This window comes from Hylobates moloch, unplaced genomic scaffold (genome assembly GCF_009828535.3).
Source record: "Hylobates moloch isolate HMO894 unplaced genomic scaffold, HMol_V3 SCAFFOLD_6, whole genome shotgun sequence".
NCBI classification, from domain to species: Eukaryota; Metazoa; Chordata; class Mammalia; order Primates; family Hylobatidae; genus Hylobates; species Hylobates moloch.
The window spans coordinates 104580944-104607119 of record NW_026652281.1 but is presented as its reverse complement, the minus strand read 5'-3'; the positions used below and the strand labels follow the sequence as shown (position 1 = coordinate 104607119).

At 41.6% G+C, this 26176-nt stretch overlaps 1 protein-coding gene across 6 annotated transcripts in view; it reads right to left on the bottom strand.

The window, feature by feature from the left end:
- TANGO6 (transport and golgi organization 6 homolog) overlaps positions 1-26176 on the bottom strand; it is a 241790-nt gene that overhangs the window by 91283 nt on the left and 124331 nt on the right. Inside the window, exon 15 of one of the 6 annotated variants that reach the window (XM_032157749.2) lies at positions 25669-25829. The exons of the other annotated variants lie outside the window; for them this stretch is intronic. Coding sequence (XP_032013640.1) covers positions 25726-25829 — 104 coding nt within the window. The 3' untranslated portion in view covers positions 25669-25725. Of the gene's footprint in view, positions 1-25668; positions 25830-26176 lie in introns of those variants that run through there. 6 annotated transcript variants of the gene reach the window in all.

Here is a 26176-nt window from a genome sequence, read left to right as displayed (position 1 = left end):
TAAACTATTTCTATGACTTTTGGTAATTGTTCAACTTACCTGCATTAGAGCCATTTAATTCAGGATAAGGCCTGGGAATATAGAGGGTGAGCCATTTCCCCCTAACTGTGCTGGAAAAAGTCAGACTTTATAGGCAGTTCTGTCCTGTATCCTAGGCTCTGCATGTGGTATGTAATTAAAATTTCTTACACTAAAGAAATTAAAATTACATGTTTTTGGTAAAAAGGCATGAGAATGTGTTTTTTCTTCAAAAAATAAAGTAATTTTGTCTAATTTAGAGGGTGTAAGAATCATTTTAAATTTAAAAATAGGGCCGGGCGCGGTGGCTCACGCTTGTAATCCCAGCACTTTGGGAGGCCGAGGCGGGCGGATCACGAGGTCAGGAGATCGAGACCACGGTGAAACCCCGTCTCTACTAAAAAAAAATACAAAAAAAAAAAAATTAGCTGGGCGTGGTGGCGGGTGCCTGTAGTCCCAGCTACTCGGAGAGGCTGAGGCAGGAGAATGGCGTGAACCCGGGAGGCGGAGCTTGCAGTGAGCCGAGATTGCACCACTGCACTCCAGCCTGGGCGACAGAGCGAGACTCCATCTCAAGAAAAAAAAAATAAAAATAAAAATAAAAATAAAAAAATAAATAAATTTAAAAATATAGGATAAAACTAAAGGCTTAAACAAGTTGTAGAAAGTCTGTGAAAACTTAACCTTGTAAAGAATTGTGTGGGAGCAAGTTGACTAAAATTAAAAGAATATTGGTCAGCCTTGGTGGCTCATGCCTGTAATCCCAGCACTTTGGGACTTTGGGAGGCCAAGGTGGGCAGATCACTTGAGGTCAGGATTAAGACCAGCCTGGCCACATGGTGAAGCCCCGTCTCTACTAAAAATACAAAAAAGTAGCCAGGTGTGGTGGCACGCACTTGTAATCCCAGCTACTCAGGAGGCTGAGGCAGGAGTACTGCCTGAATGTGGGAGGCAGAGGTTGCAGTGAGCTGAGATTATGCCACTGCACTCCAGCCTGGGTGACAGAGTGACAGCCATTCTCAAAAGAAAGAAAAAAAAAAGGAAAGATTTTTGTTTGCCTTTAAAATAAACTATAGAAAAAAATAGGAGAGAAAAGAGATTCAGTTGGCCTCATGTTGTTTTTATTGGATCTTGTCTGGAAAGCTAAGTCTTCCCTTTATCAATGAGTAAAAGTTTTTGTCTTTTTGAAATCTTTGAGTTATTTAAGCTAAATAAACGACCAGTGATTCTATTTTATAACATCAAGTGTTTTAAGCCTTTGATATTTGACAAGTTCCCAAAATCAAATTCTAAATTAAGTCTTTTGCTGACCCAATTATTCCTTTTAGATATTAGGTCCCCTAAAGTCCAAAAATGACATATTTGGTATATTAAAAGCATATAGGAAGCACTGTTAAATATACAATGGTATTTGAGTTTCTTTGGGCTGTATTTGTATAAATGTGTTACTGGTATGTGTTCCAAAATTATGTGAAACTTCTATAATTCTGATATGACTTAGTGTACATTATCAACAATAATTAGAATTGTTCTGCTAAATTATTTTCTGCCACAGAGGTAACCAAATTTCCTTGCTAATTGTCTCTTTGACTGTGGCTGCCCTAAGACATTTTGTCATCCTTAGACAATTGTCTTGTTTTGATCCTCTGCAAAAGATGGTTTGTAATCAGCTATAGGACTCTGACAAGCACTCTTCAATATACATCTCTGATAACTTTGGAAAGTGTGCTACTAAAACAGAGAAAAAAACTTTCAAGACTCTCTTGGCAAGCTAATGTGTTTATAGATATCGAGCAAAACAGGAATTAATCGCATTGATTGAACTAATAAAATACTAAAATAATCTTTTTATGATTTTTTGCTTAAAACACTGCTGATCCTTTGTTTTGTTTTTCAGAGTCAAAAAATCTTTTGAGCTATTTATAGCTTTCAACAATTGAGTAAAGTATACTCCTATAAGGAGTATAAAACAAAGTTTTTGTCCAAAAACAAAATATGGAGCATGTTTCTATCTGATTTCTCCAAAATTTGGAAACTATTTGTGAGTATTGCTAATTTATGGCAATGTCATCATTTGAATAAGTGTAATAAGAATCCGTTTTCTTTTGTAATGGGACACAACTAGAGACACTGGTTATTTTACCAAGGTTTTGACTGGAATGGCATGCTTTCAAATATAAACAGACTGTTTAAGGGATCAAAGTTGACTTATAGAGCCAATAAAAGCCCCTTAGGAAAAGTGGACTCATACCTTATCTACACAGTCCCTGTACAGAGTTCCTGACCTGCAGTAAGTAAAAAATGTCACTTTCTGACAGGCCCAAGGGATACAGGTTATCTTGGGATCTCAAGAAAAGAGGAATTTACCCAACTCATATAAGTATCTGTAGGCACAGATGAATTTGTGGCTGGACTCAAGGCTTATACAAATCTGAGAAGGCTGGGCATGGTAGCTCATGCCTGTAATCCTAGCACACTGGGAGGCCGAGGTGGGAGGTCACCTGAGCTCAGGAGTTCAAGATCAGCCTGGGCAACATGGCAAAACCCTGTCTTTACTAAAAAATACAAAAATTAGCCAGGTGTGGTGGTGCACACCTGTAGTCCTGGCTACTCAAGAGGCTGAGGTGGGAGAACTGCCTGAACCTGGGATGTTGAGGCTGCAGTGAGCCAAGACTGTGCCACTGCACTCCAGCCTGGGTGACAGAGTGAGACTGGTCTCAATCAATCAATAAAGTCTGGGATTCCTATGGAACAATGTTTCATCAAAGACAATTTAAAAAGGAGTTTCTATGGCAAATAATTATTCCTGCTGCACTTTATAAATATGATCAGGCCAAGTTTAATAAGACTAGAACTTATTTTGCAAACAAACTGGTTCTTTTTTTTTTTTTTTTTTGAGATGGAGTCTCACTCTGTCGCCCAGGCTGGAGTGCAGTGGCGCAATCTTGGCCCACTGCAACCTCCGCCTCCCAGGTTCAAGCAATTCTCCTGCCTCAGCCTCCCAAGTAGCTGGGATTACAGGTGTCCACCACCACGTCTGGCTAATGTTTTGTATTTTTAGTAGAGACAGGGTTTCACTATGTTGGCCAGGCTGGTCTAGAACTCCTGACCTTGTGATCTGCCTGCTGAGGCCTCCCAAAGTGCTGGGATTACAGGTGTGAGCCACCGTGCCCGGCCTGCAAACAAACTGGTTCTACCATGATTTGTCTTTAGTAAAAATGAGAGACTGGAGAGAGAAAAATTATGATTCAAAAACTATGGTATACCTATTATTAGGTTCTAATCGCGTCCATTGTTTTTGAATTTTTTCTGCAATTTGGACTGATCCTGCTAACTCCTGTGAACCAACCAGTGATCTCTAGCTGCTGCTCAGAAGAAACAATAGGGATGGGTAATGTGAAAATCTGGATGAGTATTCTAATTCTGGGCATGACCTCATATCAGCTTGGTTACAATTGCTCAGTTCATGAAAAGCCTTCTTATTTAGTTTACTTGAGATAATTTCACTTATTTTGCTTTACTGCTGTGGAATATATTGTCGTTGTACTCTTTGTGTAGGAATGCAGGATAAGCCTACTCAACATTTTCTTAAATTGAACACTTATTAATCTTCCAGATTATACCTTCTGTTGAGACTCAGTTATGAATGGCCCTCACCATACCAACACTTTCTCATTGAGCTCTTCTCTACCTTGAATACAAGAGACCCTAATAATTAGGTAAGAATATCATTGCCCCTGTTCAGCCTCAAGAAGTTACAGAAGATGGATCTTCATCCCTTTACAACCCTTAGGATTAAGGGTGCCCTTGTAAAAGGGAAGGAGGAAATATGTCAGAGGTGTTCTAACCAGAGTGACTCCATCTTGAATAGTTGCTAGATAAGATGAGACCTGCTGGGCTGCATTCCCAGGAGGTTAGGCATTCTTAGTCACAGGATGAGATAAGAGGTCAGCGGGACTGGTTTCACAAGATACAGGTCACAAAGACCCCACTGATAAAATGAGATGTGGTAAAGAAGCCAGCTAAAACCCACCAAAAACAAAATGGTAACGAAAGTGACCTCTGGTCATCCTCACCGCTCATTATACACTGATTATAATGCATTAGCATGCTAAAAGAAACTCCCACCAGTACCATTACAGTCTATAAATGCCATAGCAATGTCCAGACATTAACCTATGTGGTCTAAAAAGGAGAGGAATCCTCAGTTCCAGAACTCCCCAATCCTTTCCTGGAAAACTCATGAATAATCCATCCCTGTTTAGCATATAATCAAGAAATAACCGTAAGTATAGTCAGTCAAGTAGTCTGTGCTGCTGCTCTGCCTATGGAGTAGCCATCCTTTTATTCCTTTACTCTTCTTAATAAATTTGCTCTCACTTTACTCTGTCGGCTCACTCTTGAATTCCTTCCTCAGTGAAGCCAAGAACCCTCATGGCCGCCTAGGCTGAACCCCAATTTTGGGATTCACCCTGTGACACTTAAACACAGTGGGCCATTTGGTCCAATATTCCATAGTTTCCATGTATAGCTGCATCAAATCACATTTGACAAACATTAACCTACAGATGTTAAGATCTTATGCCAGAAGTTAAAAACCTTTGTGCGGCCGGGCACGGTGGCTCACGCTTGTAATCCCAGCACTTTGGGAGGCCGAGGCGGGCGGATCACGAGGTCAGGAGATCGAGACCACGGTGAAACCCCGTCTCTACTAACAATATAAAAAACTAGCCGGGCGTGGTGGCGGGCGCCTGTAGTCCCAGCTACTCGGAGAGGCTGAGGCAGGGGAATGGCGCGAACCTGGGAGGCGGAGCTTGCAGTGAGCCGAGATCGCGCCACTGCACTCCAGCCTGGGCGGCAGAGCGAGACTCCATCTCAAAAAAAACAAAAAAACAAACAAAAAAAACCTTTGTGCTCCAATCTTTTTGTTTCGCCCAATCCAAATCTCTTCTGTTCTTTATTTCATTTCCTCTATGGACCAGGTTGAAGTAGAGATGAAGAACTGGAGTCTTTTTCTGTGTGTCTTTGAATTTTAATCTTCTTTCCAGGCTCCACGATCTCAATTAGAGTGTTTAAATCCTCCCTGTAATCTAACTAGTTGAAGTATGCTCTTCCTTTCTCCAGGACTGTACTCTGTGTACTTTCGGTTTGATATTAAATATTTTGGGGAGAAAAAAGGTAAAAGCATAAAATGGCCAAAGGATGCAATACATATTTGACCTCCTTAAATCAGTTACTGAAAAAAGGGATCCAGATAAACTACTTTTCCTCCTGTCTTGGATGCCATTTATTTGGGTACTAAAGTGTATGGATCTCTAGGGATAACACCCCGGAGAGCCACAAGCCCTAAGCAGAAACATCTTGTTGATCCAGTCAATGAGGAAACAGGAGACAAAATATAGATCTGACGGTTCATGTACCCTTTTTTTGTGCTCGTTAAGATCTACTCTTTTTTCCCTGAATTTCAGGGCCTAGAACTCTACCTCACTACTGTTAAGAAATATAATAGAAGAATCACTGGTTTCTTGTAACATTTCATGAATACAATTTATTGCCACGTGTGAGCCAGAGTCAACACAGTTTACAATTTCTGTCAAGGTCCAAAGGAAATTAGATTGACATGGCAGATCCTGACAGGCAGGATTTCCTCTACAAAAGCCATTTAGAGAATTAAATAATTTAAATGCAATTAATTTTTGATGAAATTCATTATTAAAAAATTCTTAGGTAAATTTTGATCTATTAGCAACAGTTACTTTTCAGCCTTGAATTTCCCCTGCAGCTCTGGGGAAATCATCTCTGTTCTGACTTCAGTTTCCCTCCTCACATAGCCCTTTATGAACAGAAGAGGGATCTCAGTCAATACAATGTATGCAGCTACAGTGCAGCCCAGACATAAAATGCTGTGGGATAAAACAATGCTGTGTGCATTTGTTAGCCTCTTTATCTGCAAAATACTTACATGTCTATTATCTTGTTTGAGCCTCACAAGAATCTGAGATAGGTAGAACAAAATATTATTAACCCTGTATCACAAATAAGAAAGTAAAATTTAGAAGGGGCTCATCCCTTTTAAGTCCTAAAACAAAGGACTTAAATGCAGCCAACTGATTGCCCCACATCTCTGACATTTCAAGGTCCTTGCAATTTTCATCTTTCTTTGTTTAACTTCGTAAGGCCTGGGTAGAAGAGAAGCCAGTGACTTAGTCTTAAAATGGTGCATAAATAACAGAGTACAATGGCTATAAGTTCTAGTCCATGGGCAAACACCAAAATTGGCACTGAGTAATCTTGGTTAAGGGCTGGAATCCTATTCATTCTAGCCTGGAGAGGAGAAAAAATTCCCCTCTTCTTTCCCAGTTTCAAAAGTGCAAAGAACAGCACCCTTCCGATTTCCTAACCATAAAGGATGACTGCTAATGGCCTTGTGAAAGCTGTTAAAGCCCTATATGGATGCACATATTAGAGCACTGCAGTGTTGGAGCCAAAGCCATCTTCTGGTCTTGATGGGGCTTGCCAGGCACACAGGTCACAATAGTCACTGGGCAAGAATGCTGGGTAGTCCCTGGATAGATTTCCCCCCACTGGTGTCTACATGTCAGGACCCATTTTTCTCCCTAAGGGTAATTGTTGATCTGCTGCTTTTGCTTTTTCATTCATTTCCTCTTTAAGGTAATATAACCAAGAGGTGACCCGGAACTAGGAGTGGGTTAGCAAAGATTTCAGGGGCTCTTAAGCTTTCCCTTTCCAGTCACACACAGACCACCCAAGTAGGAAAGATTTAGATGCAAATTATATGTAAATAGACTTTGACAGGCTTAGATTGGGACCATGAGAAGATCCCTATGGGACAAGTTATTAAACAAAAAGAAACTTGATAGTGGAACTATTGTTGGTGTAAGTAACCTACCAAGAATGTTTTAAAGAGACAGAGAGATCTTCTTATCTCCAAATACTTCTTCTATTAGCAAATTGTATTGCCTCAGATTATACTTAATCATTCAAACTTTATTCCTTTGGATTAAATAGTCTCCTTATTGAACATACAAAATAAGCTGGGTGCGGTGGCTTATTCCTGTAATCTCAACATTTTGGGAGGCTGAGGCGGGAGAATTGCTTGAGCCCAGGAGTTTGAGATCAGCGTGGGCAACATGGTGAAACCCTATCTCTACAAAAAAAAATTTTTTTTTTTTTTAATTAGCTGGACGTGGTGGTGTGCGCCTATGGCCCCAGCTACTTGGGAGGCTCAAGTGGGAGGATTGTTTGAGCCCAGGAGGTAGAGGCTGCAGTGAGCCATGATAGTGCCACTGCACTGCAGCCTGGGTAACAGAGCAAGAACCAGTCTTTAAAAAACAAACAAACAAAAAATCCCAGGAATGGCCACACAATGGGAGGCTGCCATCACCTCTTAGCAAATATTAGTATATCTGCTACCTGCTTCTTATAGGCTGGGAAAGAATAAGAGAAAGATTTGAAGGTAGGGCAATGTCTGAAATTTGATTACTTTCTAGAGATGGTCAAACCTGGGTAAGGACCTGCAGAGGCAAGTTTTAAATGGGAGAGGAGAAGAAAAAAAAGAGGTAAGTGAGGGGCACTGAAAAAAGACATAGAGGCCCTACTTTACACTTCGACTTGCAAAAGGATGTTTTCTTTCTGTTTCTTCAGAAAACAGAGTGATGTGCAAACAAAAACCATAAATAAATGTCTTTCAGAGTAAAGCAATGTACAGGAAATGCTTTGTATTAGTGGATTTTTGGCAACTCAGTGAACTAAAATAACACAGATACATAGACAATTTGAAACAGGAGATGCCAGGACTTCTATAGTTACGTATTAACTAGATTACTCATTCCATCTCAACAGCTCATTGAGCTCCAAGATTGGCTTAATCAGTGCATAAGCTTTCAGTTTACACAAAGTTACCCTATGAGGAAAATCTACAATAACTGACTCTATCCTAGTGTGTTACTAACAAGACAAACAGATTGGTTCTCCTGAAAAGTGTGCTCCAGACAGTAAGTGCCTCCAGGAACTTCCTTGAAGGGTGAAATTGTAACAAAGTCCAGAAATATAATAATCAGGAAGGAAAAATTCTAGGTTTATGGTAACTTATTTTAAAAACTGAAAGAAGTGGCCGGGCGCGGTGGCTCACGCCTGTAATCCCAGCACTTTGGGAGGGCGAGGCGGGAGGATTACCTGAGGTCAGGAGTTCAAGACCAGCCTGGCCAACATGGTGAAACCTCGTCTCTACTAAAAGTATAAAAAAATTGGCTGGGCGCGGTGGCTCACGCTTGTAATCCCAGCACTTTGGGAGGCCGAGGCAGGCGGATCACGAGGTCAGGAGATCGAGACCACGGTGAAACCCTGTCTCTACTAAAAATATAAAAAAATCAGCCGGGTGTGGTGGTGGGCGCCTGTAGTCCCAGCTACTCGGAGAGGCTGAGGCAGGAGAATGGAGAGAACCCGGGAGGCGGAGCTTGCAGTGAGCCGAGATCGCGCCACTGCACTCCAGCCTGGGCAGCAGAGCGAGACTCTGCCTCAAAAAAAAAAAAAAAAAAAAAAATTAGCCGAGCGAGGTGGCGGGTGCCTGTAATCCCAGCTATTTGGGAGGCTGAGGCAGGAGAATCACTTGAACCCGGGAGGCGGAAGTTGCAGTGAGCTGAGATTGCACCACTGTACTCCAGCCTGGGCAACAAGAGAGAAACTCTGTCTCAAAAAAAAAAAAATAAATAAATAAATAAATAAATAAATAAATAAAACAAAAACTGAAAGAAGAGAAAAGTCCTAGATATTTTAAATGAAGGAGACTCTCTTTACAATTCTGTAATCATGAAAGTATTAAAACTATTCCAGTGATCTGATTAATTTAATTAGATATATAAAAGTTCAAACTCATTAAAGCATGCCCAAGAGTTAGCCTCATAATATTGACAAACACAAATCAGGAAGCCTGTGGATTGAGACTATAACTTCATGTTTAAATTATTAACAGATCATCCATTCCTCAAGTGCTATGAATCAATTCCTACTGTATCAAGCCTTGGAGAGGAAAACTAAGTAACACTGTCTCCTAAAAGGAATACTGTATTTCAGTTACACTGTCGGTTTACTCTCTTGCAAGTCTGTAAGTCAAAATGAATGCAAAAATCTATTTCAAAACTTGCAAAGAAAAGAGAAAATCAGGTGCTTCATTATTCTGTGTTCTTTTTCATACATATATTGAAGTAGAATCCAAATGAATGCTTTAATTTATTCTGAATTAGAATAGTGAGATGAGAAGACAAAAGTATGAAGACACTGAAAATAAAAATAACAGCAGAATAAAATGCTGAAACATCTAAGCATAATTATGTTGTTATCTTTAAAGAAAGAACCCCTTGCCAATGACATCTTGTGTCTCCTAAGCCAGTGATTCCTGCAGCTGGTGATTTTTAGAAAAGAACGGCAATATCCACTTGAATCTATTTAAAGAGATCTAATTATAAAAGATAAGATTTCTGCTTTTTTTTTTTTTTTTTTTTTGAGACAGAGTCTCCCTCTGTCACCCAGGCTGGAGTGCAATGGCACATCTTGGCTCACTGCAATCTCCGCCTCCCGGGTTCAAGCGATTCTCCTGCCTCAGCCTCCAGAGTAGTTGGGACTACAGGCACGAGCCACCATGCCCGGCTAATTTTTGTATTTCTAGTAGAGACGGGGTTTCATCAGTTGGTCAAACTGGTCTTGAACTCCTAACCTCAGGTGGTCCACCTGCCTTGGCCTCCTAAAGTGCTGGAATTACAGGCACGAGCCACCGCGCCCGGCCAGATTTCTGCTTTTTAACATAGAACACAAAGCTTGATTTAAGAGGGAAAAAGGACATAAGAATGACTTGGAAAGATGAGTAATTTCCAAAGAATCTCTGTTGAAAAGCAAACAAGGAAGAGCTGTCACAGAAACAAATATATGTACTTGGATTTTTATCCTGGAATAGAACAGGATGATCACACATTTTACTCAACTGAAGGGCTACTTACTAGGGCTGGCTTTTGCCTTGGGATAATGCAGCAATATGAGGTACTCACTCAAAAATAGCAACAACAAAAAATAGCAACCAACATTTATTCACCCCTTACCATGAAAGACACTGGTTCTGAACACTTAACGTATATTATCTTATTTAATTTCATTACCATCCTATCAGGTATTTAATAGAATTATCCTCTCTTTACAGATAAGGAACAAAGAAGTTATATAACTTGTCCATGCTACTAAATGTTAGAGTCGAGATCAAAACTCAGTTATGACTCCAGGGTCACAGATAGCACTTCTGTTAAAGAAAACTAAAACGCATTCCAAAGTTAAGTCCACATGTCGAATTGTTATTTACCTGCCCAGTGGCTGCCACTGTAGATGGTCCCACCTCCTTACTTTGGTATCTGGCAACCCTACTAGAAGACTAAATACAGTGACAAACAGATCTCTGTGATGATACTCATATATTTATAAGCGATTTCATATATACTACTTCATTTGAGCCTATCAATAGTTCTGTGAGAATAGTTGCTGGGTGGATTATAACTCCGTTTTCACTAAATGTTTATTAAAAAAAAAGGATGATGGTCTCTCATTTATTCCTCTGAACTGCCTACAGTATTCACATTTTCTCACCATTTTCACAGCCATTCCTCTAACCAAAATCCTCATCTCTTTGTGTCAAGGAATACCACAACCACCTCCCAGCTTTCTCTCCGGCTCCACGCTCTCCTTTCTTTTTTATTTTTATTTTGCAAGACAGTCTTGCTCTGTCACCTGGGCTGGAGTGCAATGGCACGATCTCGGCTCGCTGCAACCTCTGCCTCCCTTTAATCGGGTTCAAGCGATTCTTCTGCCTCAGCCTCCCAAGTAGCTGGGATTACAGATGCATGCCACTATGCCCATCTAATTTTTGTATTTTTAGTTATTTATTTATTGATGAAATCTCACTCTGTCGCCTAGGCTGGAGTGTACAGTGGTGCGATCTCGGCTCACTGCAACCTCTCCCTTCTAGGTTTAAGCAATCCTCCCACCTCAGCCTCCCGAGTAGTTAGGATTACAGGAGTGCACCACCACACCTGGTTAATTTTTCTTTTTCTATTTTTAGTAGAGGCAGGGTTTCACCATGTTGGCCAGGCTGGTCTCGAACTCCTGACCTCAAGTGATCCACCCACCTCAGCCTCCCTAAGTGCTGGTATTACAGGCGTGAGCCATCATGCCCAGCCCAGGCTCTCCTTTCTTCTGCATCCTTCATGTCCCTGCCAACCACACATCTATACATTTATCATCATGCTGTTTCCTTTAAGAATCTACAGTGATTCCCAAATGGCCATCATGGCAAGTCTAGACTCCTCTGCTCAGCTCTCAGAGCTGTCTGTGGTATGGCTCTACCCTGTCTATCTAGCCTTTCTTCTCCAAGGTACCTAACATAGCCTCAACAGAGGGACAGGTTAAGTCTCAGTTCTTCATTCTCACCATGTACATCCCACTTCTGTTTTATTCTCATGCTTTCTTTCCTATCTGGGGACATCTTTTTTCTGTCTTTATCACGTGTCAGCCTTTGTTCAAGATCTACCATCATCTCTTGCCCCAACAACATCCTAATAGGTCTCTCTGCTTCAAGTCTTGTCCCATTCTAAGTCATCCTTCACAGAGTGACCGAAGTAATTTTGCCAGAATATAATTATTATTACTTCTTTCCTCCTTAAAGTGTTTCAATGGCTCCCATTTTATAAAATCAACATAAACTCCAAATCCGTTAACACAGCATATGTATCCTTTCATGATCTTGACTCCCTGAGCTAAGCCAGCCCATGGAACCTAGTCTAAGTTCAATGATGAATGAGAATGGTAGCCAGGCATGGTGGCTCATGCCTATAATCTCAGCACTTTGGGAAGCTGAGGCGGGAGGATCACTTGAGTCAAGGGGTTTGAGATCAGCCTGGGCAACATAGTGAGACCCTGTCTCTATGAAATATACAAACAAATTAGCCAGGTAATATAGTTTGGCTGTGTCCCCAACCAAATCTCATCTTGAGTTGTAGCTCCCATAATTCCCAATTGTTGTGGGAGGGAGCTGGTGGGAGATAACTGAATCATGGGGGCAGTTTCCCCCATACTGTTCTCGTGGTAGTAAGTCTCACGAGATTTGATAAAGGGAAACCCCTGTCTCTTGGTTCTCATTCTCTCTTTACCTGCCACCATGTGGCAAGATGTGGCTTTGCTCCTCCTTGCCTTCTGCCATAATTGTGAGGCCTCCCCAGCGATGTGGAACTGTCGGTCCATTAAACCTCTTTTTCTTTATAAATTACCCAGTCTCGGGTATGTCTTTATTAGCAGTGTGAGAACAGACTAATACACCAGGTGTGATGGTGCATGCCTGTGATCTCAGCTACTCAAGAGGCTGAGGTGGGAGGATCACTTGAGCCAGGAGTTTGAGGCTGCATTGAGCTGTGATCGCACCATTGCACTCCAGCCTGAGTGACAGAGCAAAAGTCACACACACACGCAGAGCGAGAAAGAGAGAAAAAGAGAGAGAATAAGATTTCATCTCTTTTAATTTTATGTACTCCAAAGCAGAAAACAAGCAGGACGAAGATCACGAATAAGATAAAGATTCAGGTGGGTGAATATAGTGCCCTATTTTATCTCTTGGATCTCAGAAAAATGTGCTAAAATTCACCACGCATAGAGTAGACTCAAAGCAGCATGCAGCTAAGGCTAAAAGAACTGAACTGAGATTTGAGCTGTTGCCCAAATGGCATGACAAAGTTTGCCATTTCAGCCTAAGTTAATTGCCTGTTGAAACAAAAATTTAACACTCTTCAGGGTATTATATCAGAAACCACAGTTTCTGCAACATGATATTCATAATGTCTAGTACAGAATCCAAAACTTCTAATTATGTGAAAATATAAACCATCCTCAAGGAAAAAGATAATCAACAGAGGCCAACACTGAAATGACCCAGATATTTTAGTTATCAGATAAGGATTTTAAAGCAGCTATTATAACTATGCTTAATGAAATAAAGGAAAATACACTTCTAATGAACGAAAAGATAGGAAATCTCAACAGAAAAACAGAAAATAGAAAGGGACCAACTACAAATTCTAGAAATGAAAAATACAGTATCGAAAATAAAATATTCACTGGATGAGTTAAACAGTGAAATGACAATGACAGAGGAAAGAGTCCATGTACCTAAAGATAGATCAGTTGAAACTATTAGATCTGAAAATGAGAGAGAAAAAGATTGAAAAAAAAAAAATTGAACAGAGGCTGTTCTTGTAGAATAAGAACAAAAAAATCTAATATATGTGTAAAGTCCTAGAATGAAGATTAAAAAATTAAACAGAAGTAGAGCTATTAAGCCAAAAATGGAGATTAAGAATCATGGGCTGGGGGTGGTGTCTCATGCCTGTAATCCTAGAACTTCGGGAGGCCAAGGTGGGCAGATCACTTGTGCCCAGGAGTTCAAGACCAGCTGGGCAACATGGTGAAAACCCATTTCCACAAAATACACAAAAATTAGCCAGGTGTGTTGGCATGTACCTGCAGTCCCAGCTACTTGGGAAACTGAGGAGGGAGGATCACCTGAGGTGGGAGGTCGAGGTGCAGTGAGCTGTGATCATGCCTTTGCACTCTAGCCTAGAAGACAGATTGACATCCTGTCCCCATACAATCAAAAAACAAATTAGCTGTACATGGTGGTGCACACCTGTAGTCCTAGCTACTTGGGAGACTGGGTGGGAGGACCACTTGAACCCTGGAGTTTCAGGCTGCAGTGAGCTGTGATCGTAACACTGTACTTCAGCCTGGGAGACAGGGCAAATGAGACCCTGTCTCAAAAAAAAAAAAAAAAAAAAAAAAAAGAGAGAGAACTTAAACTCTAACCATTCACCAAACACAAAAATTAAATTGAAAAATTGAAACAGGTCATAGACTGAAACATAAAAGCTAAGATCATTAACATTCTAGAAGAAAAAATGGGAGAAAATAGGTAAACAAAAATTTCTTAGGATAAGAAAAGTATAAACTTTTATTAAAAACACTTATAAAATGGGCTTCATAAATGTTAACGTCTTGAGTAGCACTACGTGCATGGAAGAGAGAAGAGGACCAAGGGCAGAGCCCTGGGGGACTCCAAACTTGAGAGATCTGTTAGTGGGGGCAGAGCCAGCAAAGAAAACTGAGGAAAAGCAGCTCTGAGGTGGCAGGAGAAATAGGTGAGTCTATTGTCAGGAAGGCCTGAAGAAGAAGGTGTTTCAAAAAGCAGGAGTGGTCAAACATATCAAGTGCTACTGGAAAGTCGAGTCATATGAGGAGGAATAACTGATCACTGGCTTGTCAATATTTAGGCGGATAAAGGAATGTTGGGGATGAAAGACCCATTAGAGTGACCTGGGAAGAGAATGGGGAGGGAGAAAGTGGAGGCAGCAAGGCAGACAGCTTTTCCAAGAATTTTACTCTGGAGGAGACCAGATAACTAGGGTGAGAGTTAGAAGATGTGGGGTCAAGAGAGGTTCCACTACATATAAAGAACCCTCACAACTCAGTAATAAGAAGATAACTAGCCCAATTAAAAAATGCAAAAAGATCTCAGTTACTTCACAAAAGAGATACATGAATAGAAAACAAGCATATGAAAAGTTGCTCAGTATAATTAGTCACCAGGAAAATACAAATGAAACCCACAAAAACAAATTCGTTTCTCACAACGCAATCAGGACAAACAACAAAATAATATAAAAGGACTTTCTTCATCCATTCACTTTGAACAAACACAGTTTTCAAAAGATATTTTTCTTTATTTGACAAAAGACACAGCAGATGGCTTTAAAAGCCCCATGTCACTTAAAATTTTAGGAAAAGATCTGTTAGTATATAAACAATTTAAAGGCTGGGTGCAGTGGCTCATGCCTATAATTCCAGCACTATACTTCAGCCAAGGTGGGCGGGTCGCTTGAGCCCAGGAGTTGGAGACCAGCCTGGGCAACATGGCAAAACACGATCTCTACTAAAAATGCAAAAGTTGGCCGGGCATGGTGGCACATGCCTGTAGTCCCAGCTACTCGGGAGGCTGAGGCATGAGAATTGCTTGAACCCAGGAGGCAGAGGCTGCAGTGAGCTGAGATCATGCCACTGCATGCCAGTCTGGGCGACAGACCAAGACTGTCTCAAAAACCCCAAACGACAGCAACAACAACAAAAAACAATTTAAAACATAAATAGCCTATGACCCAGTAATTCCACTTTGGTGAAAATCAACCGAAAAGAAATAAAGGTTCTAGCACTTTAACATGTACATGTATACAAGATATACACATATAAAAATATATTTTTATTAGCACACATAGATGAGAATTTATATTGCAGAGCTGTATATCATAGGAAAAAAAAATAGAAAAAAGTGGATACCCATCCACAGAAGAATGGTTGAATAAATGATGCCAATTGTGTTATGGCCAGCCTATAAAATATGCAGCTGTTTAAAACTTCCTCCCTCATCTTAACTACCAGGTGAAGCCAATTGGAACTCACAGTAGCCTGCTAGACAAACCCAATTATTCAATTTTCCTTTGTTTTCTCCAGCTGGCTGGAAGAAGGTATCTGTCAGAGCAGAATTTGGGGCTGAATTTTCTCCACGCTAGACAGATGACAGGCGTCTCGCTCTGTCCCCAGGCTGGAATGCAGTAGTGCAATCCTGGCTCACTGCAACCTCTGCCTCCCAGGTTCAAGCAATTCTCCTGCCTCAGCCTCCTGAGTAGCTGGGATTACAGGTGTGTGCCATCACACTTGGCTAATTTTTTTATTTTTAGTAGAGACGGGGTTTCACCATATTGGCCAGGCTGGTCTCGAACTCCTGACCTCAAGTGATCTGCCATCTGGGCCTCCCAAAGTGCTGGGATTACAGGCGTGAGCCACCGCGCCCGGCCCAGATGACAGATTTTCTAAATTCGATCATGGCTTCATTCTGGAGCTGCATGAACCATTAGAGACCTGGGGCCATCCAATACTCATCACTTGGATGAACTGAAGGGGTAAAGTGATTGCTAAACTAAAACACAAAAATCAAGCAGGTGAAATGGCAAAGAGTTGACAAAGCACATTGAATCAGGGTGTTTTACAGCCGGAAACACCCCGTAAAGCCTAGGACTCACCCTTTTCCCTAGAATATAGGGTAATCTGAGGAGCTGCTTTGCCTCAGGATTCCTGGGGGTCACTCTACTTACTGTGGCATACAACAGAAGAGATCAGAGATTTAATTCCCACCCCTCAGTCCTCATTCAAAATATGAATCTCTCCTAAAAGCAAACTCTTCAGATGGAGTAACATGAATCTGGCTATTTTTGTTCTGACTTTTAGACGTCTCTGGCCTAGAGTAAACTGGAACTTGTCTTAGCTTGCTGATTACAAGGCTACATTCTGCCTCTAAAAATAATTAAGAAGTACTGTTCTTTGTATGTCATGATGACACCACCAGCTCTGACTTGCTCTTCCAGGGATGCAAAGGGTTCACACTGAGTCATGTATCCCTCAGTCCCTCTCTCCCCTCTTCCACCCACCCACCTCCTCTGACAGGTTCCTTGATTCTGGGAGCAAAGCTGCACATTTTGGAGATGGCTGGTCAGGGTTAAACATTTAGTTTATACCAAAGGTGTCAGAAGAGAAAGAAAAAAGGCAAAACAAAACCCAAAAAACATTTAGTCTGAAGCTATGAAATAGTTTTTCTCTATGAGATATTAGCAGTTTAATTCACTGCTGAAAAGACTGTACATTTCTGGAGGACAGCTTGGCACTAAATATCTTTTAAAATTAAATTTTAAAAATGTGTTTTTTGAGACAGGGTCTCACTCTGTCACCTAGGCTGGAGTGCAGTGGCACAATCATGGCTCACTGCAGCCTTGACCTCCCAGGCTCAGGTGATCTTCCCACCTCAGCCTCCTGAGTAGCTAGGACTATAGGTGTCTGCCACCACGCCCCCAGCTAATTTTTGTATTTTTGTATAGAGATGGGGTTTCGCCATGTTGTCCAGGCTGGTCTTGAACTCCTGGGCTCAAGCGATCTGGCTGCCTCAGCCTCTCGAAATGCTAGGATTACAGGCATGAGTCACTGCACCCGGCCGGCACTAAATATCAAGAAGTATATGTTGGGCCGGGCGCGGTGGCTCACGCTTGTAATCCCAGCACTTTGGGAGGCCGAGGCGGGCGGATCACGAGGTCAGGAGATCGAGACCATGGTGAAACCCCGTCTCTACTAAAAATACAAAAAAATTAGCCGGGCGTAGTGGCGGGCGCCTGTAGTCCCAGCTACTCGGAGAGGCTGAGGCAGGAGAATGGCGTGAACCCAGGAGGCGGAGCTTGCAGTGAGCCAAGAGCGCGCCACTGCACTCCAGCCTGGGCGACAGAGCGAGACTCCGTCTCAAAAAAAAAAAGAAGTATATGTTGACCTAATAACTTCCCTTGTAGAAACCAATCCCAAGGAAAGAACCAAAGAATCACCAAAAGGAGTTATATGTAAGAATAATCAACAGCACACTTGTCATAATCAGTAAGAAACTAGAAACAACCTAATTAAACAATATGTTCCCAGAGATAATTAAATAAAAGTATAATAAATTCAGGTAGTTATATAATTAGATTATAACACAGTCTATATTATATTTTCAAGAAATAGGCCAGGCATGATAGTTCACACCTGTAATCCTAACACTTTGGGAGGCCGAGGCAGGAGGATCACTTGAGCCCAGGTGTTGGGAGTCCAGCCTGGGCAACATAGTGAGACACCATTTCTATTAAAAAAAAAATTAACAACAACAAAGAAATATTTAATGACATAGGAAAGTACTTACAAATAATGTTAACCAAGAAAAAAAAAGCAGTATATATACGTACTACAATTCTGAGAAAAAAAAAAGCTTGAAGAAAATACATCAAAATGTAAACAAAGAGTAGTTACTTCAAAGTGAAATTATAGATTATTATTTTCTTTTTCATACTTTTAAATATCTTTCAGGGCCAGGTATGGTGGTTCACACCTGTGATCCCAACACTTTGAGAGGCTGACACAGACAGATCACTTGAGCTCAGGAGTTTGAGAACAGCCTGGGCAAAATAGTGAGACCCCACATCTACAAAAAAATAAAAAAATTAGCTGGGCATGGTGATGCATGCCTACAGTCCTAGCTACTCGGGAGGCTGAGGTGGGATGATGGCTTGAGGCCAGGAGGTGGAAGCTCTAGTGAGCCAGTGATGGCACCACTGCATTCTAGCCTGGGCAACAGAGCAAGATCCTATCTTGAAAAAAAAATCCAAACTGTCTAATATAAGTAGGAAGTATAGTTCAATCTATAGACTTTTCCCTTCCCCTTATTATATCAGTAATAAGTTATAGCCATCCAAAAATTGATGTGAGAAAGAATAAGAGAAACAGGAATGGAAAAATGGTTACTTAGTCTGGATTTCAACCTTCAATTCTGGCCATATTAGTATTTCCATTTATATTAATATAAATGTTTGTTGAATTGAACTACACTGATGCCAGCCTAGGCAGACTCGGCAGGGAGCATTTCATTTGATCCTGAGTTTTGATGAAAATTTCTTCTTTAAAAATATGTGAGCTCTAACGCTTGACTGTTGCTTATTGCTGCTGAAATCCATGAATGCTAAACTCCCAGACTGGTATCCAATTATTCACACTTCCAACCTCCCTTTTCACCTGAATTTAAGCCTGTGCTGTGAAATGGAAATCTCTGAAAACTATCATACAAAAGCTATTTTTCTTTTTTTTTTTTTTCTTTTTGAGACGGAATCTTGCTCTGTCACCCAGGCTGGAGTGCAGTGGTGTGATCTCGGCTCACTGCAAGCTCTGCCTCCCAGGTTCATGCCATTCTCCTGCCTCAACCTCCCGAGTAGCTGGGACTATAGGTGCCCGCCACCATGCCTGGCTAATTGTTTTGTATTTTTAGTAGAGACGGGGTTTCACTGTGTTAGCCAGGATGGTCTCGATCTCCTGACCTCATGATCCACCTGCCTCGGCCTCCCAAAGCGCTGGGATTATAGGCGTGAGCCACCGCGCCTAGCCCTACAAAAGCTATTTTTCAAAAACGGAACTGTTGTGCTGTGATGATGATGAGGAACTGATGTAGCCTTGTAGCACACTGCCACACTCAACTGCAGGGTTTGGAGAAGAAAAAGGACAGACATGACCATTTCTTCTGTGCCCCACAATACTCTATACAGGCCTCTCCCTCCATGGGCCGGGCTTCTTACCAATACAATTTGTGTATGAGTTGACCTCTCCCTCTAAATGATAAGCTCCTTGCAGGAAGAGACTGTTGCTTTTTCATGCTCCTGTTTCCAGGTACAGGCACAGAACCCAACCACTCAGTAGCTACTCAATTAACGTTTCTGAACTGGACTACATTAATGTCCCATCCCCAGGATTAAGAAAAAAAAAAAAAATAAGCGTTTTCAAGATAAAGAATTTTGAGCATTAGAAACAGCAACCAAATAACCCAGGAATTTATATGACTTAGAAATTGACAAAAACAGGAAACTAAATTAGAATTCAGAGAGTATTTGGGTGTTACTATGGGCAGAGGTGGACATAAATTGTTTTTCCATCAAGGATTTCTGACCCAAGCTGGGGATCCAAATGAGAGCCACATACGAATAAGATGTAACTTCAGCCCAGTGTGGTGGCTCACATCTGTAATTCCAGCACTTTGAGCAGCCAAGGCAGGAGGATCATTTGAGGCCAGGAGTTTGAGACCAGCCTGGGTCTCTAAAAAAATTCGAAATAAAAAAAAAAAGAAATAACAAGATCTGCAAATCTGAGGCATCCTGAAGTGATGCAGGAGCAACAAAGCATCTAAAAAAAAAAAAAACTTCATTTTCTCTTCTGATCCCTTTGGAGGAGAAATAAATATTAGCAAGGAACATTAAATATTCTCTAAATACAAAGGATAATCTAAAAATATACTTTAGTTCATTTTATGGTCTATTAAAAGGAAGGAAATAAAGGGTAAGAGGCATATATACGAAGATTCTATTAGAGGTGAAATAGGGCACCGTGGCTCATGCCTGTAATCCCAACATTTTGGGAGGCTGAGGTGGGAGGATTGCTTGAGCCCAGGAGTTCGAAACCAGCCTGCGCAACATAGTGAGACCCTGTCCCTCCAAAAAAAAAAAAAAAAAAAAAAAAAATGCCAGGGCATGGTGGCTCATGGCTCATGCCTGTAATCCCAGCACTCTGGGAGGCTGAGGTGGGTGGATCACCTGATGTCAGGAGTTCGAGACCAGCCTGGCCAACATGGTGAAACCCTGTCTTTACTAAAAATACAAAAATTAGCAGGGCATGGTGGCAGGCGCCTGTAATCCCAGCTACTCGGGAGGCTAAAGCAGGAGAATCGCTTGAACCCAGGAGGCGGAGGTTGCAGTGAGCCGAGATTGCACCACTGCACTCCAGCCTGGGCGACAAAGTGAGACTCTGTCTAAAAAAAAAAAGGTATGAGATAGGCTAGAATTTAGTCAGGGCCAGCAGGATGACTGCATAGGTTGTATATTATACAACTCCAGGGCATGCCATTCATATAATGAGGCCCCTAGGAATTTATACAGCAGTGAACAACCTGCATAATTATATGTGGCAGCCCTGGATTTAACACATTTGAGAGAAACAGAATGGCCCACGTGGGCTCTAGAACAAGGTGTTTCAACAGAGGTCTTACTGCCATTTTGAGCCACATCTTCTTTGTTGTAGGTGGCCATCTCATGCATTTTAGGATGCCTGGCAGTATCCAGGGGCTCTACTACATGCCATAATAATCCCCTCCCCAGCCAGTTCTAACAACCAAAAGTGTCTCCAGACATTGCCAAAGAAAGAGAAGACATAGGTTGAGTATCTCTTATCTGAAACACTTGGGACAGAAATGCTTTGGAGTTTTTCAGATTTTGAATTTTTTTGGAGTTTGGAGTATTTGCAGAATATATACTGGTTGAGCATCCCTAATCCAAAAATCTAAAATGCTCCAATAAGCGTTTCCTTTGAGTGTGTCATGTCAGTGCTCAAAATGTTTTGAATTCTGGAGCATTCCAAATCAGGCATCAGGCATATGTGAGAAAGGAGTGTGGTCTACAGCAGATCGGATTAATTCTCTAGGCAATGGCAAAAGGAAATACCCACAAAGATGCATTTAATAATCCCTTTTGATTTAATTCAATTTGCCAAGTAACATCTCAATGACCAATTCATTACCTTGGGTGCAGTAATAGTAATATCAGGAACATATTACTATACAGAAAATATGTTATATTTTAAGAAAAGTTCTAAGAAATGCAATGGGTTGGGTGCAGTGGCTCACGCCTGTAATTCCAGCATTTTTGGAGGCCGAGGCAGGTGGATCACCTGAGGTCAGGAGGTCGAGACCAGCCTGGCCAACATGGCAAAAACCCATCTCTACTAAAAATACAAAAATTAGCCAAGTGTTGTGGTGCATGCCTGTAATCCCAGCTACTCAGGAGGCTGAGGCAGGAGAATTGCTTGAACCCGGGAGGCGGAGGTTGCAGTGAGCCGAGACCACGCCACTGTACTCCAGCCTGGGCAACAGAGCAAGACTCTGTCTCAAAAAAAAAAAAAAAAAAGAAAGAGAAAAAAGAAATGCAATGACATGTAACAATCCACAAGTTATTGTCAACATTGACATTGGACCACATAAGAGGAAACAGATGGAAAAACATTTGGAATGATTGGTAATTTAACAACGTGTTAAGATTAAATTTCTAGGAGTACAAAAACTCCTAAATTGTTCCTTAAATAAAAGAGACTGAACCAAAATCTTTCCACAATTCTTTTTTTTTTTTTTGAGATGGAGTCTCACTCTGTTGCCCAGGCTGGAGTGCAGTGGCACGATCTCGGCTCACCACAACCTCCGCCTCTGTATTCAAGAGATTCTCCTGCGTCAGCTTCCCGAGTAGCTGGCACTACAGGCACATGCCACCATGCCCGGCTAATTTTTTGTATTTTTAGCAGAGACGGGGTTTCACCGTGTTAGACAGGATGGTCTGGATCTCCTGATCTTGTGATCCGCCCACCTCGGCCTCCCAAAGTGCTGGGATTACAGGCATGAGCCACCTTGCCCAGCCTCCTTCCACAATATTTTCTACATTGAAAAGTAGACATAAAAATATATAAAGCCTCGCTGGGCGTGGTGGCATGCACCTATAGTTCCAGCTACTCATAACAACCTCAAACCCCCGGGCTCAAGAGATCCTTCCACCTCGGAGTCCTGAGTAGCTGCTTTAGCCCAGGAGTTCAAGTCCAGCCTAGGCAACATAGCAAGACCCTATCTCAAAAAAAAAAAAAAAAAAAAATATATATATATATATATATATAGAGAGAGAGAGAGAGAGAGAGAGAGAGAGACAGACAGACAGATAGATGCATACTTATGTAATCCTGGTTTGGGAAAGCTGTTTTCTATATAAGAGAAAAATCATAAGGGAAAAGATAGATTTACCTTCATTGAAATTAAAAACTTCTGTGTGTCAAAAACAAAATGAAAAAGAAAATATGAACAAACTAAAAGAAAATATTTATGATATAAATGTCAATAGTTCAAGATCTTTAAACACATAAAACTTTTAAAAATCAAAAAACAAGTGCAGGGCATGGTGGCTCACGCCTGTAATCCCAGCACTTTGAGAGGCCAAGGAGGGCGGATCACGAGGTCAGGAGTTCGAGACCAGCCTGGCCAGCATGGTGAAACCCCACCTCTACTAAAAATACCAAAAAAAATTAGCCGGGCATGGTGGCACATGTCTGTAGTCCCAGCTACTCAGGAGGCTGAGGCAGGAGAATTGTTTGAACCTGGCAGCCGGATGTTGCAGTGAGCTGAGACTGAGCCACTGCACTCCAGCCTGGGCAACAGAGCGAGACTCTGTCTCAAAACAAAAACAAACAAACAAAAAAAGTCAAAAAACAAAATTGATACCCTAATGAAAAAACAACGGACTAGAATATGTAATTCTCACACACACATGCACACCCTCCCCATACACAGAATCTTAGCTAGTCAATATATGGAAAATATTTAACCTTATCAATTGAATAAATGAAAATAAAAACAAGATAGCATTCCTTTATATATCTCCTTGATAAAGATTTTTAAAAATGATAATACATAGAATATATCATACTTTTGAGGGTACAAACATTGATAATATAAACTGGCACAACTTCTCTGGAAGACATTTTAGCAATAAATATCTTCGAAAATATTCCTGGGCCTGGCGCAGTGGCTCACGCCTGTAATCCTAGCACTTTGGGAGGCTGAGGTGAGTGGATCACCTGAGGTCAGGAGCTTGCAACCAGCCTGGCCAACATGATGAAACCCCATCTCTACTAAAAATACAAAAATTAGCTGGACGCAGTGGCACGTGCCTGCAGTCCCAGCTACTCGGGAGGCTGAGGCTGGAGAATCCCTTGAACCTGGGAAGTGGAGGTTGCAGTGAGCCAAGATCACATCACTGCACTCCGGCCTGGACGACAGAGCAAGACTCCATCTCAAGAAAAAAAAAAAGTTCATATACTTCAGGCTGGGTGCTGTGGTCTATGCCTTAATCTCAGCACACTGGGAGGTGGAGATGGGAGGATCGCTTGAGCCCAGGAGGTCGGGATCAGCCTGGGGAACACAGCGAGACCCCATCTCTATAAAAAACTTAATAAATAGCCGGGTATGGTGGCGCACACCTGTGGTCCTAGCTACTCGGGAAGCTGAGGGAGGCAGATCAGACTGACAGGTCAAGGATGCAGTGAGCCATGATCGTACCACTGCATTCCAGCCTGGGCAACAGAACGAGACCCTGTCTCGAAAAAAAAAAAAAAACATATACTTAATATACTTTACTGTATATATGTATTACCTCAATTTTTTTTAATGGAAAGAAAAAAAGCTCCTGCTGATTTTGCACCATGATCTAGTGGCAGGAAGACAAGTAGGTGTGGCTAGGGAACTAGGGTGATGCAGAGAGGTAACATAGTGTACTGCACCCTGCTCCCACGGGTGGGCCGCATTCTCCCACCAACTCCCACCACTGCAGAGAAGAGGTAGAGGGGGGGAGAGAGCAAGGCCTAGGCTGATGGAACTAGGGGACTTATTAGAGAAGCTTTACCAAGTGGCTGTTCATAGCATTTCCACAACACTAGAAAACAAAGAATATTGAATATGTTGTCAAATTGGGCTTTAATGTTATTCAAAGGATTTCAATACACCACTTCATCTATGCACCAGGACAAGTTGATGATATGAAACAGAAACTAGCAGTTAAAGCTAAGGCTATGTTTACAGTTGGACACTCTGAAGAGTAGGCTACAGAAAGAAGGGAACTTTGAGAATTAGTGGAATTTGCTTTGAAATGCCAGAAGGCTGTTTTGGAAATTGGGCTAATTACAAGAGTATGTAAGGAGGAGTAAGGCCTCTCAACTCCATGCAGCCCTTCATCCCCACCTCCACTTTCACCCCAGGAAATGATTTGGACTGGCCAATGGGGACTCTGAAATATGTACTTTTAGTGTTTATCATCCCAAAGGTAGAGGTCTACCAGAGAAAACACATGTTACGCTGATGTTGTCTATGTATGGTTTATATTCTTCTCAGCTCTGATAATCCCAGTGGTATACTCTTCACACCTACTATGAGAGAATGATTTATTATAATGGTGTACTTGTCTGGCATGTTTTAGATCCAAATTCAGAACTAAGGCAAATATAGAAAGTTCATCTTTCTTCTTAGAAAAAAAATGTATTTTTAAATTTCACTCTCATCTGGGTGCAGTGGCTCACACCTGTAATCCAAGCACTGTGGGAGGCCAAGGCGGGCGGATCACCTGAGGTCAGGAGTTCGAGACCAGCCTGTCCAACGTGGTGAAACTCTGTCTCTACTAAAAATACAAAAATTAGCTGGGCATGGTGGTGTGGGCCTGTGGTCCCAGCCACTCGGGAGGCTGAGGCAGGAGAATCGCTTGAACCCAGGAGGCGGAGGCTGCAGTGAGCCAAGATGGCGCCACTGCACTCCAGTCTGGGTGACAGACATCTCTTTTTTTTTTTTTTTTGAGACGGAGTCTGGCTCTGTTGCCAGGCTGGAGTTGCAGTGGTGAAATCCCAGCTCACTGCAACCTCTGCCTCCCAGGTTCAAGAGATTCTCCCGCCTCAGCCTCCTGAGTAGCTGGGACTACAGGCACGTGCCACCACGCCCAGCTAATTTTGTATTTTTAGTAGAGATGGGGTTTCACCATGTTGGCCAGGATGGTCTCGATCTCTTGATCGTGGTCTCGGTCTCGTGATCCGCCCGCCTTGGCCCCCAAAGTGCTGGGATTATAGGCGTGAGCCACCATGCCCGCCTAAGACTCCATTTCAAAAAAAAAAAAAAAAAAAAAAAAATTAAATAAATAAATAAATAAATTTCACTCTCTGTGACATGAATCCATTGGTCAGAAAAAAAACAAAAAAACAAAAAAAAAACCAACAAAAAAACAAAATAAATTTCACTCTCAAGTAATTGTCCTTTCACTGATAAAAGGATTTAAGTGGTTGGAGACCTAGGTTCTATCAACCTTAGCCAGAACAGTCACCTAGAAATTAGGAAAATTAAGGGCTATGTCCATACAAACAGTGCATGGCTATATGGAATTTCTATAAATCCTCTGACGTGCTGATGAAGGAGGAATTCAGTGTGATCTCTTGATGCAAGTGGCAAAAAGCTACCCCACTTCCACTTTGTTCTCCAAAATCTTCTCCTACCGGATAAAGAATAAAATTTACAAGTTTTACTATAGCTCACAGACAAATTGCCCAAGCTGAAGCTGAGATATCTTCTTTTTCTGCCTTAGATAATAGGCTAGTGAGTATATGATGGAATTACTAAAAAGCCAAGGACAAATACAGCAGTACCTAAGAAGTGCTGATATCACTTAAAGAATAGAAGTGTGGCACTGTTATTAAGCCAAATATTAACCACCAATAGCTATACTTTATAACACAATCTGATATAGGCCATGCATGACAAGAACACAGCCCTAAAATGGAACCTCATTCTCAAAATTCAATATGGCCGCTAGCTGGCTCAAATGGATACTGTACACCA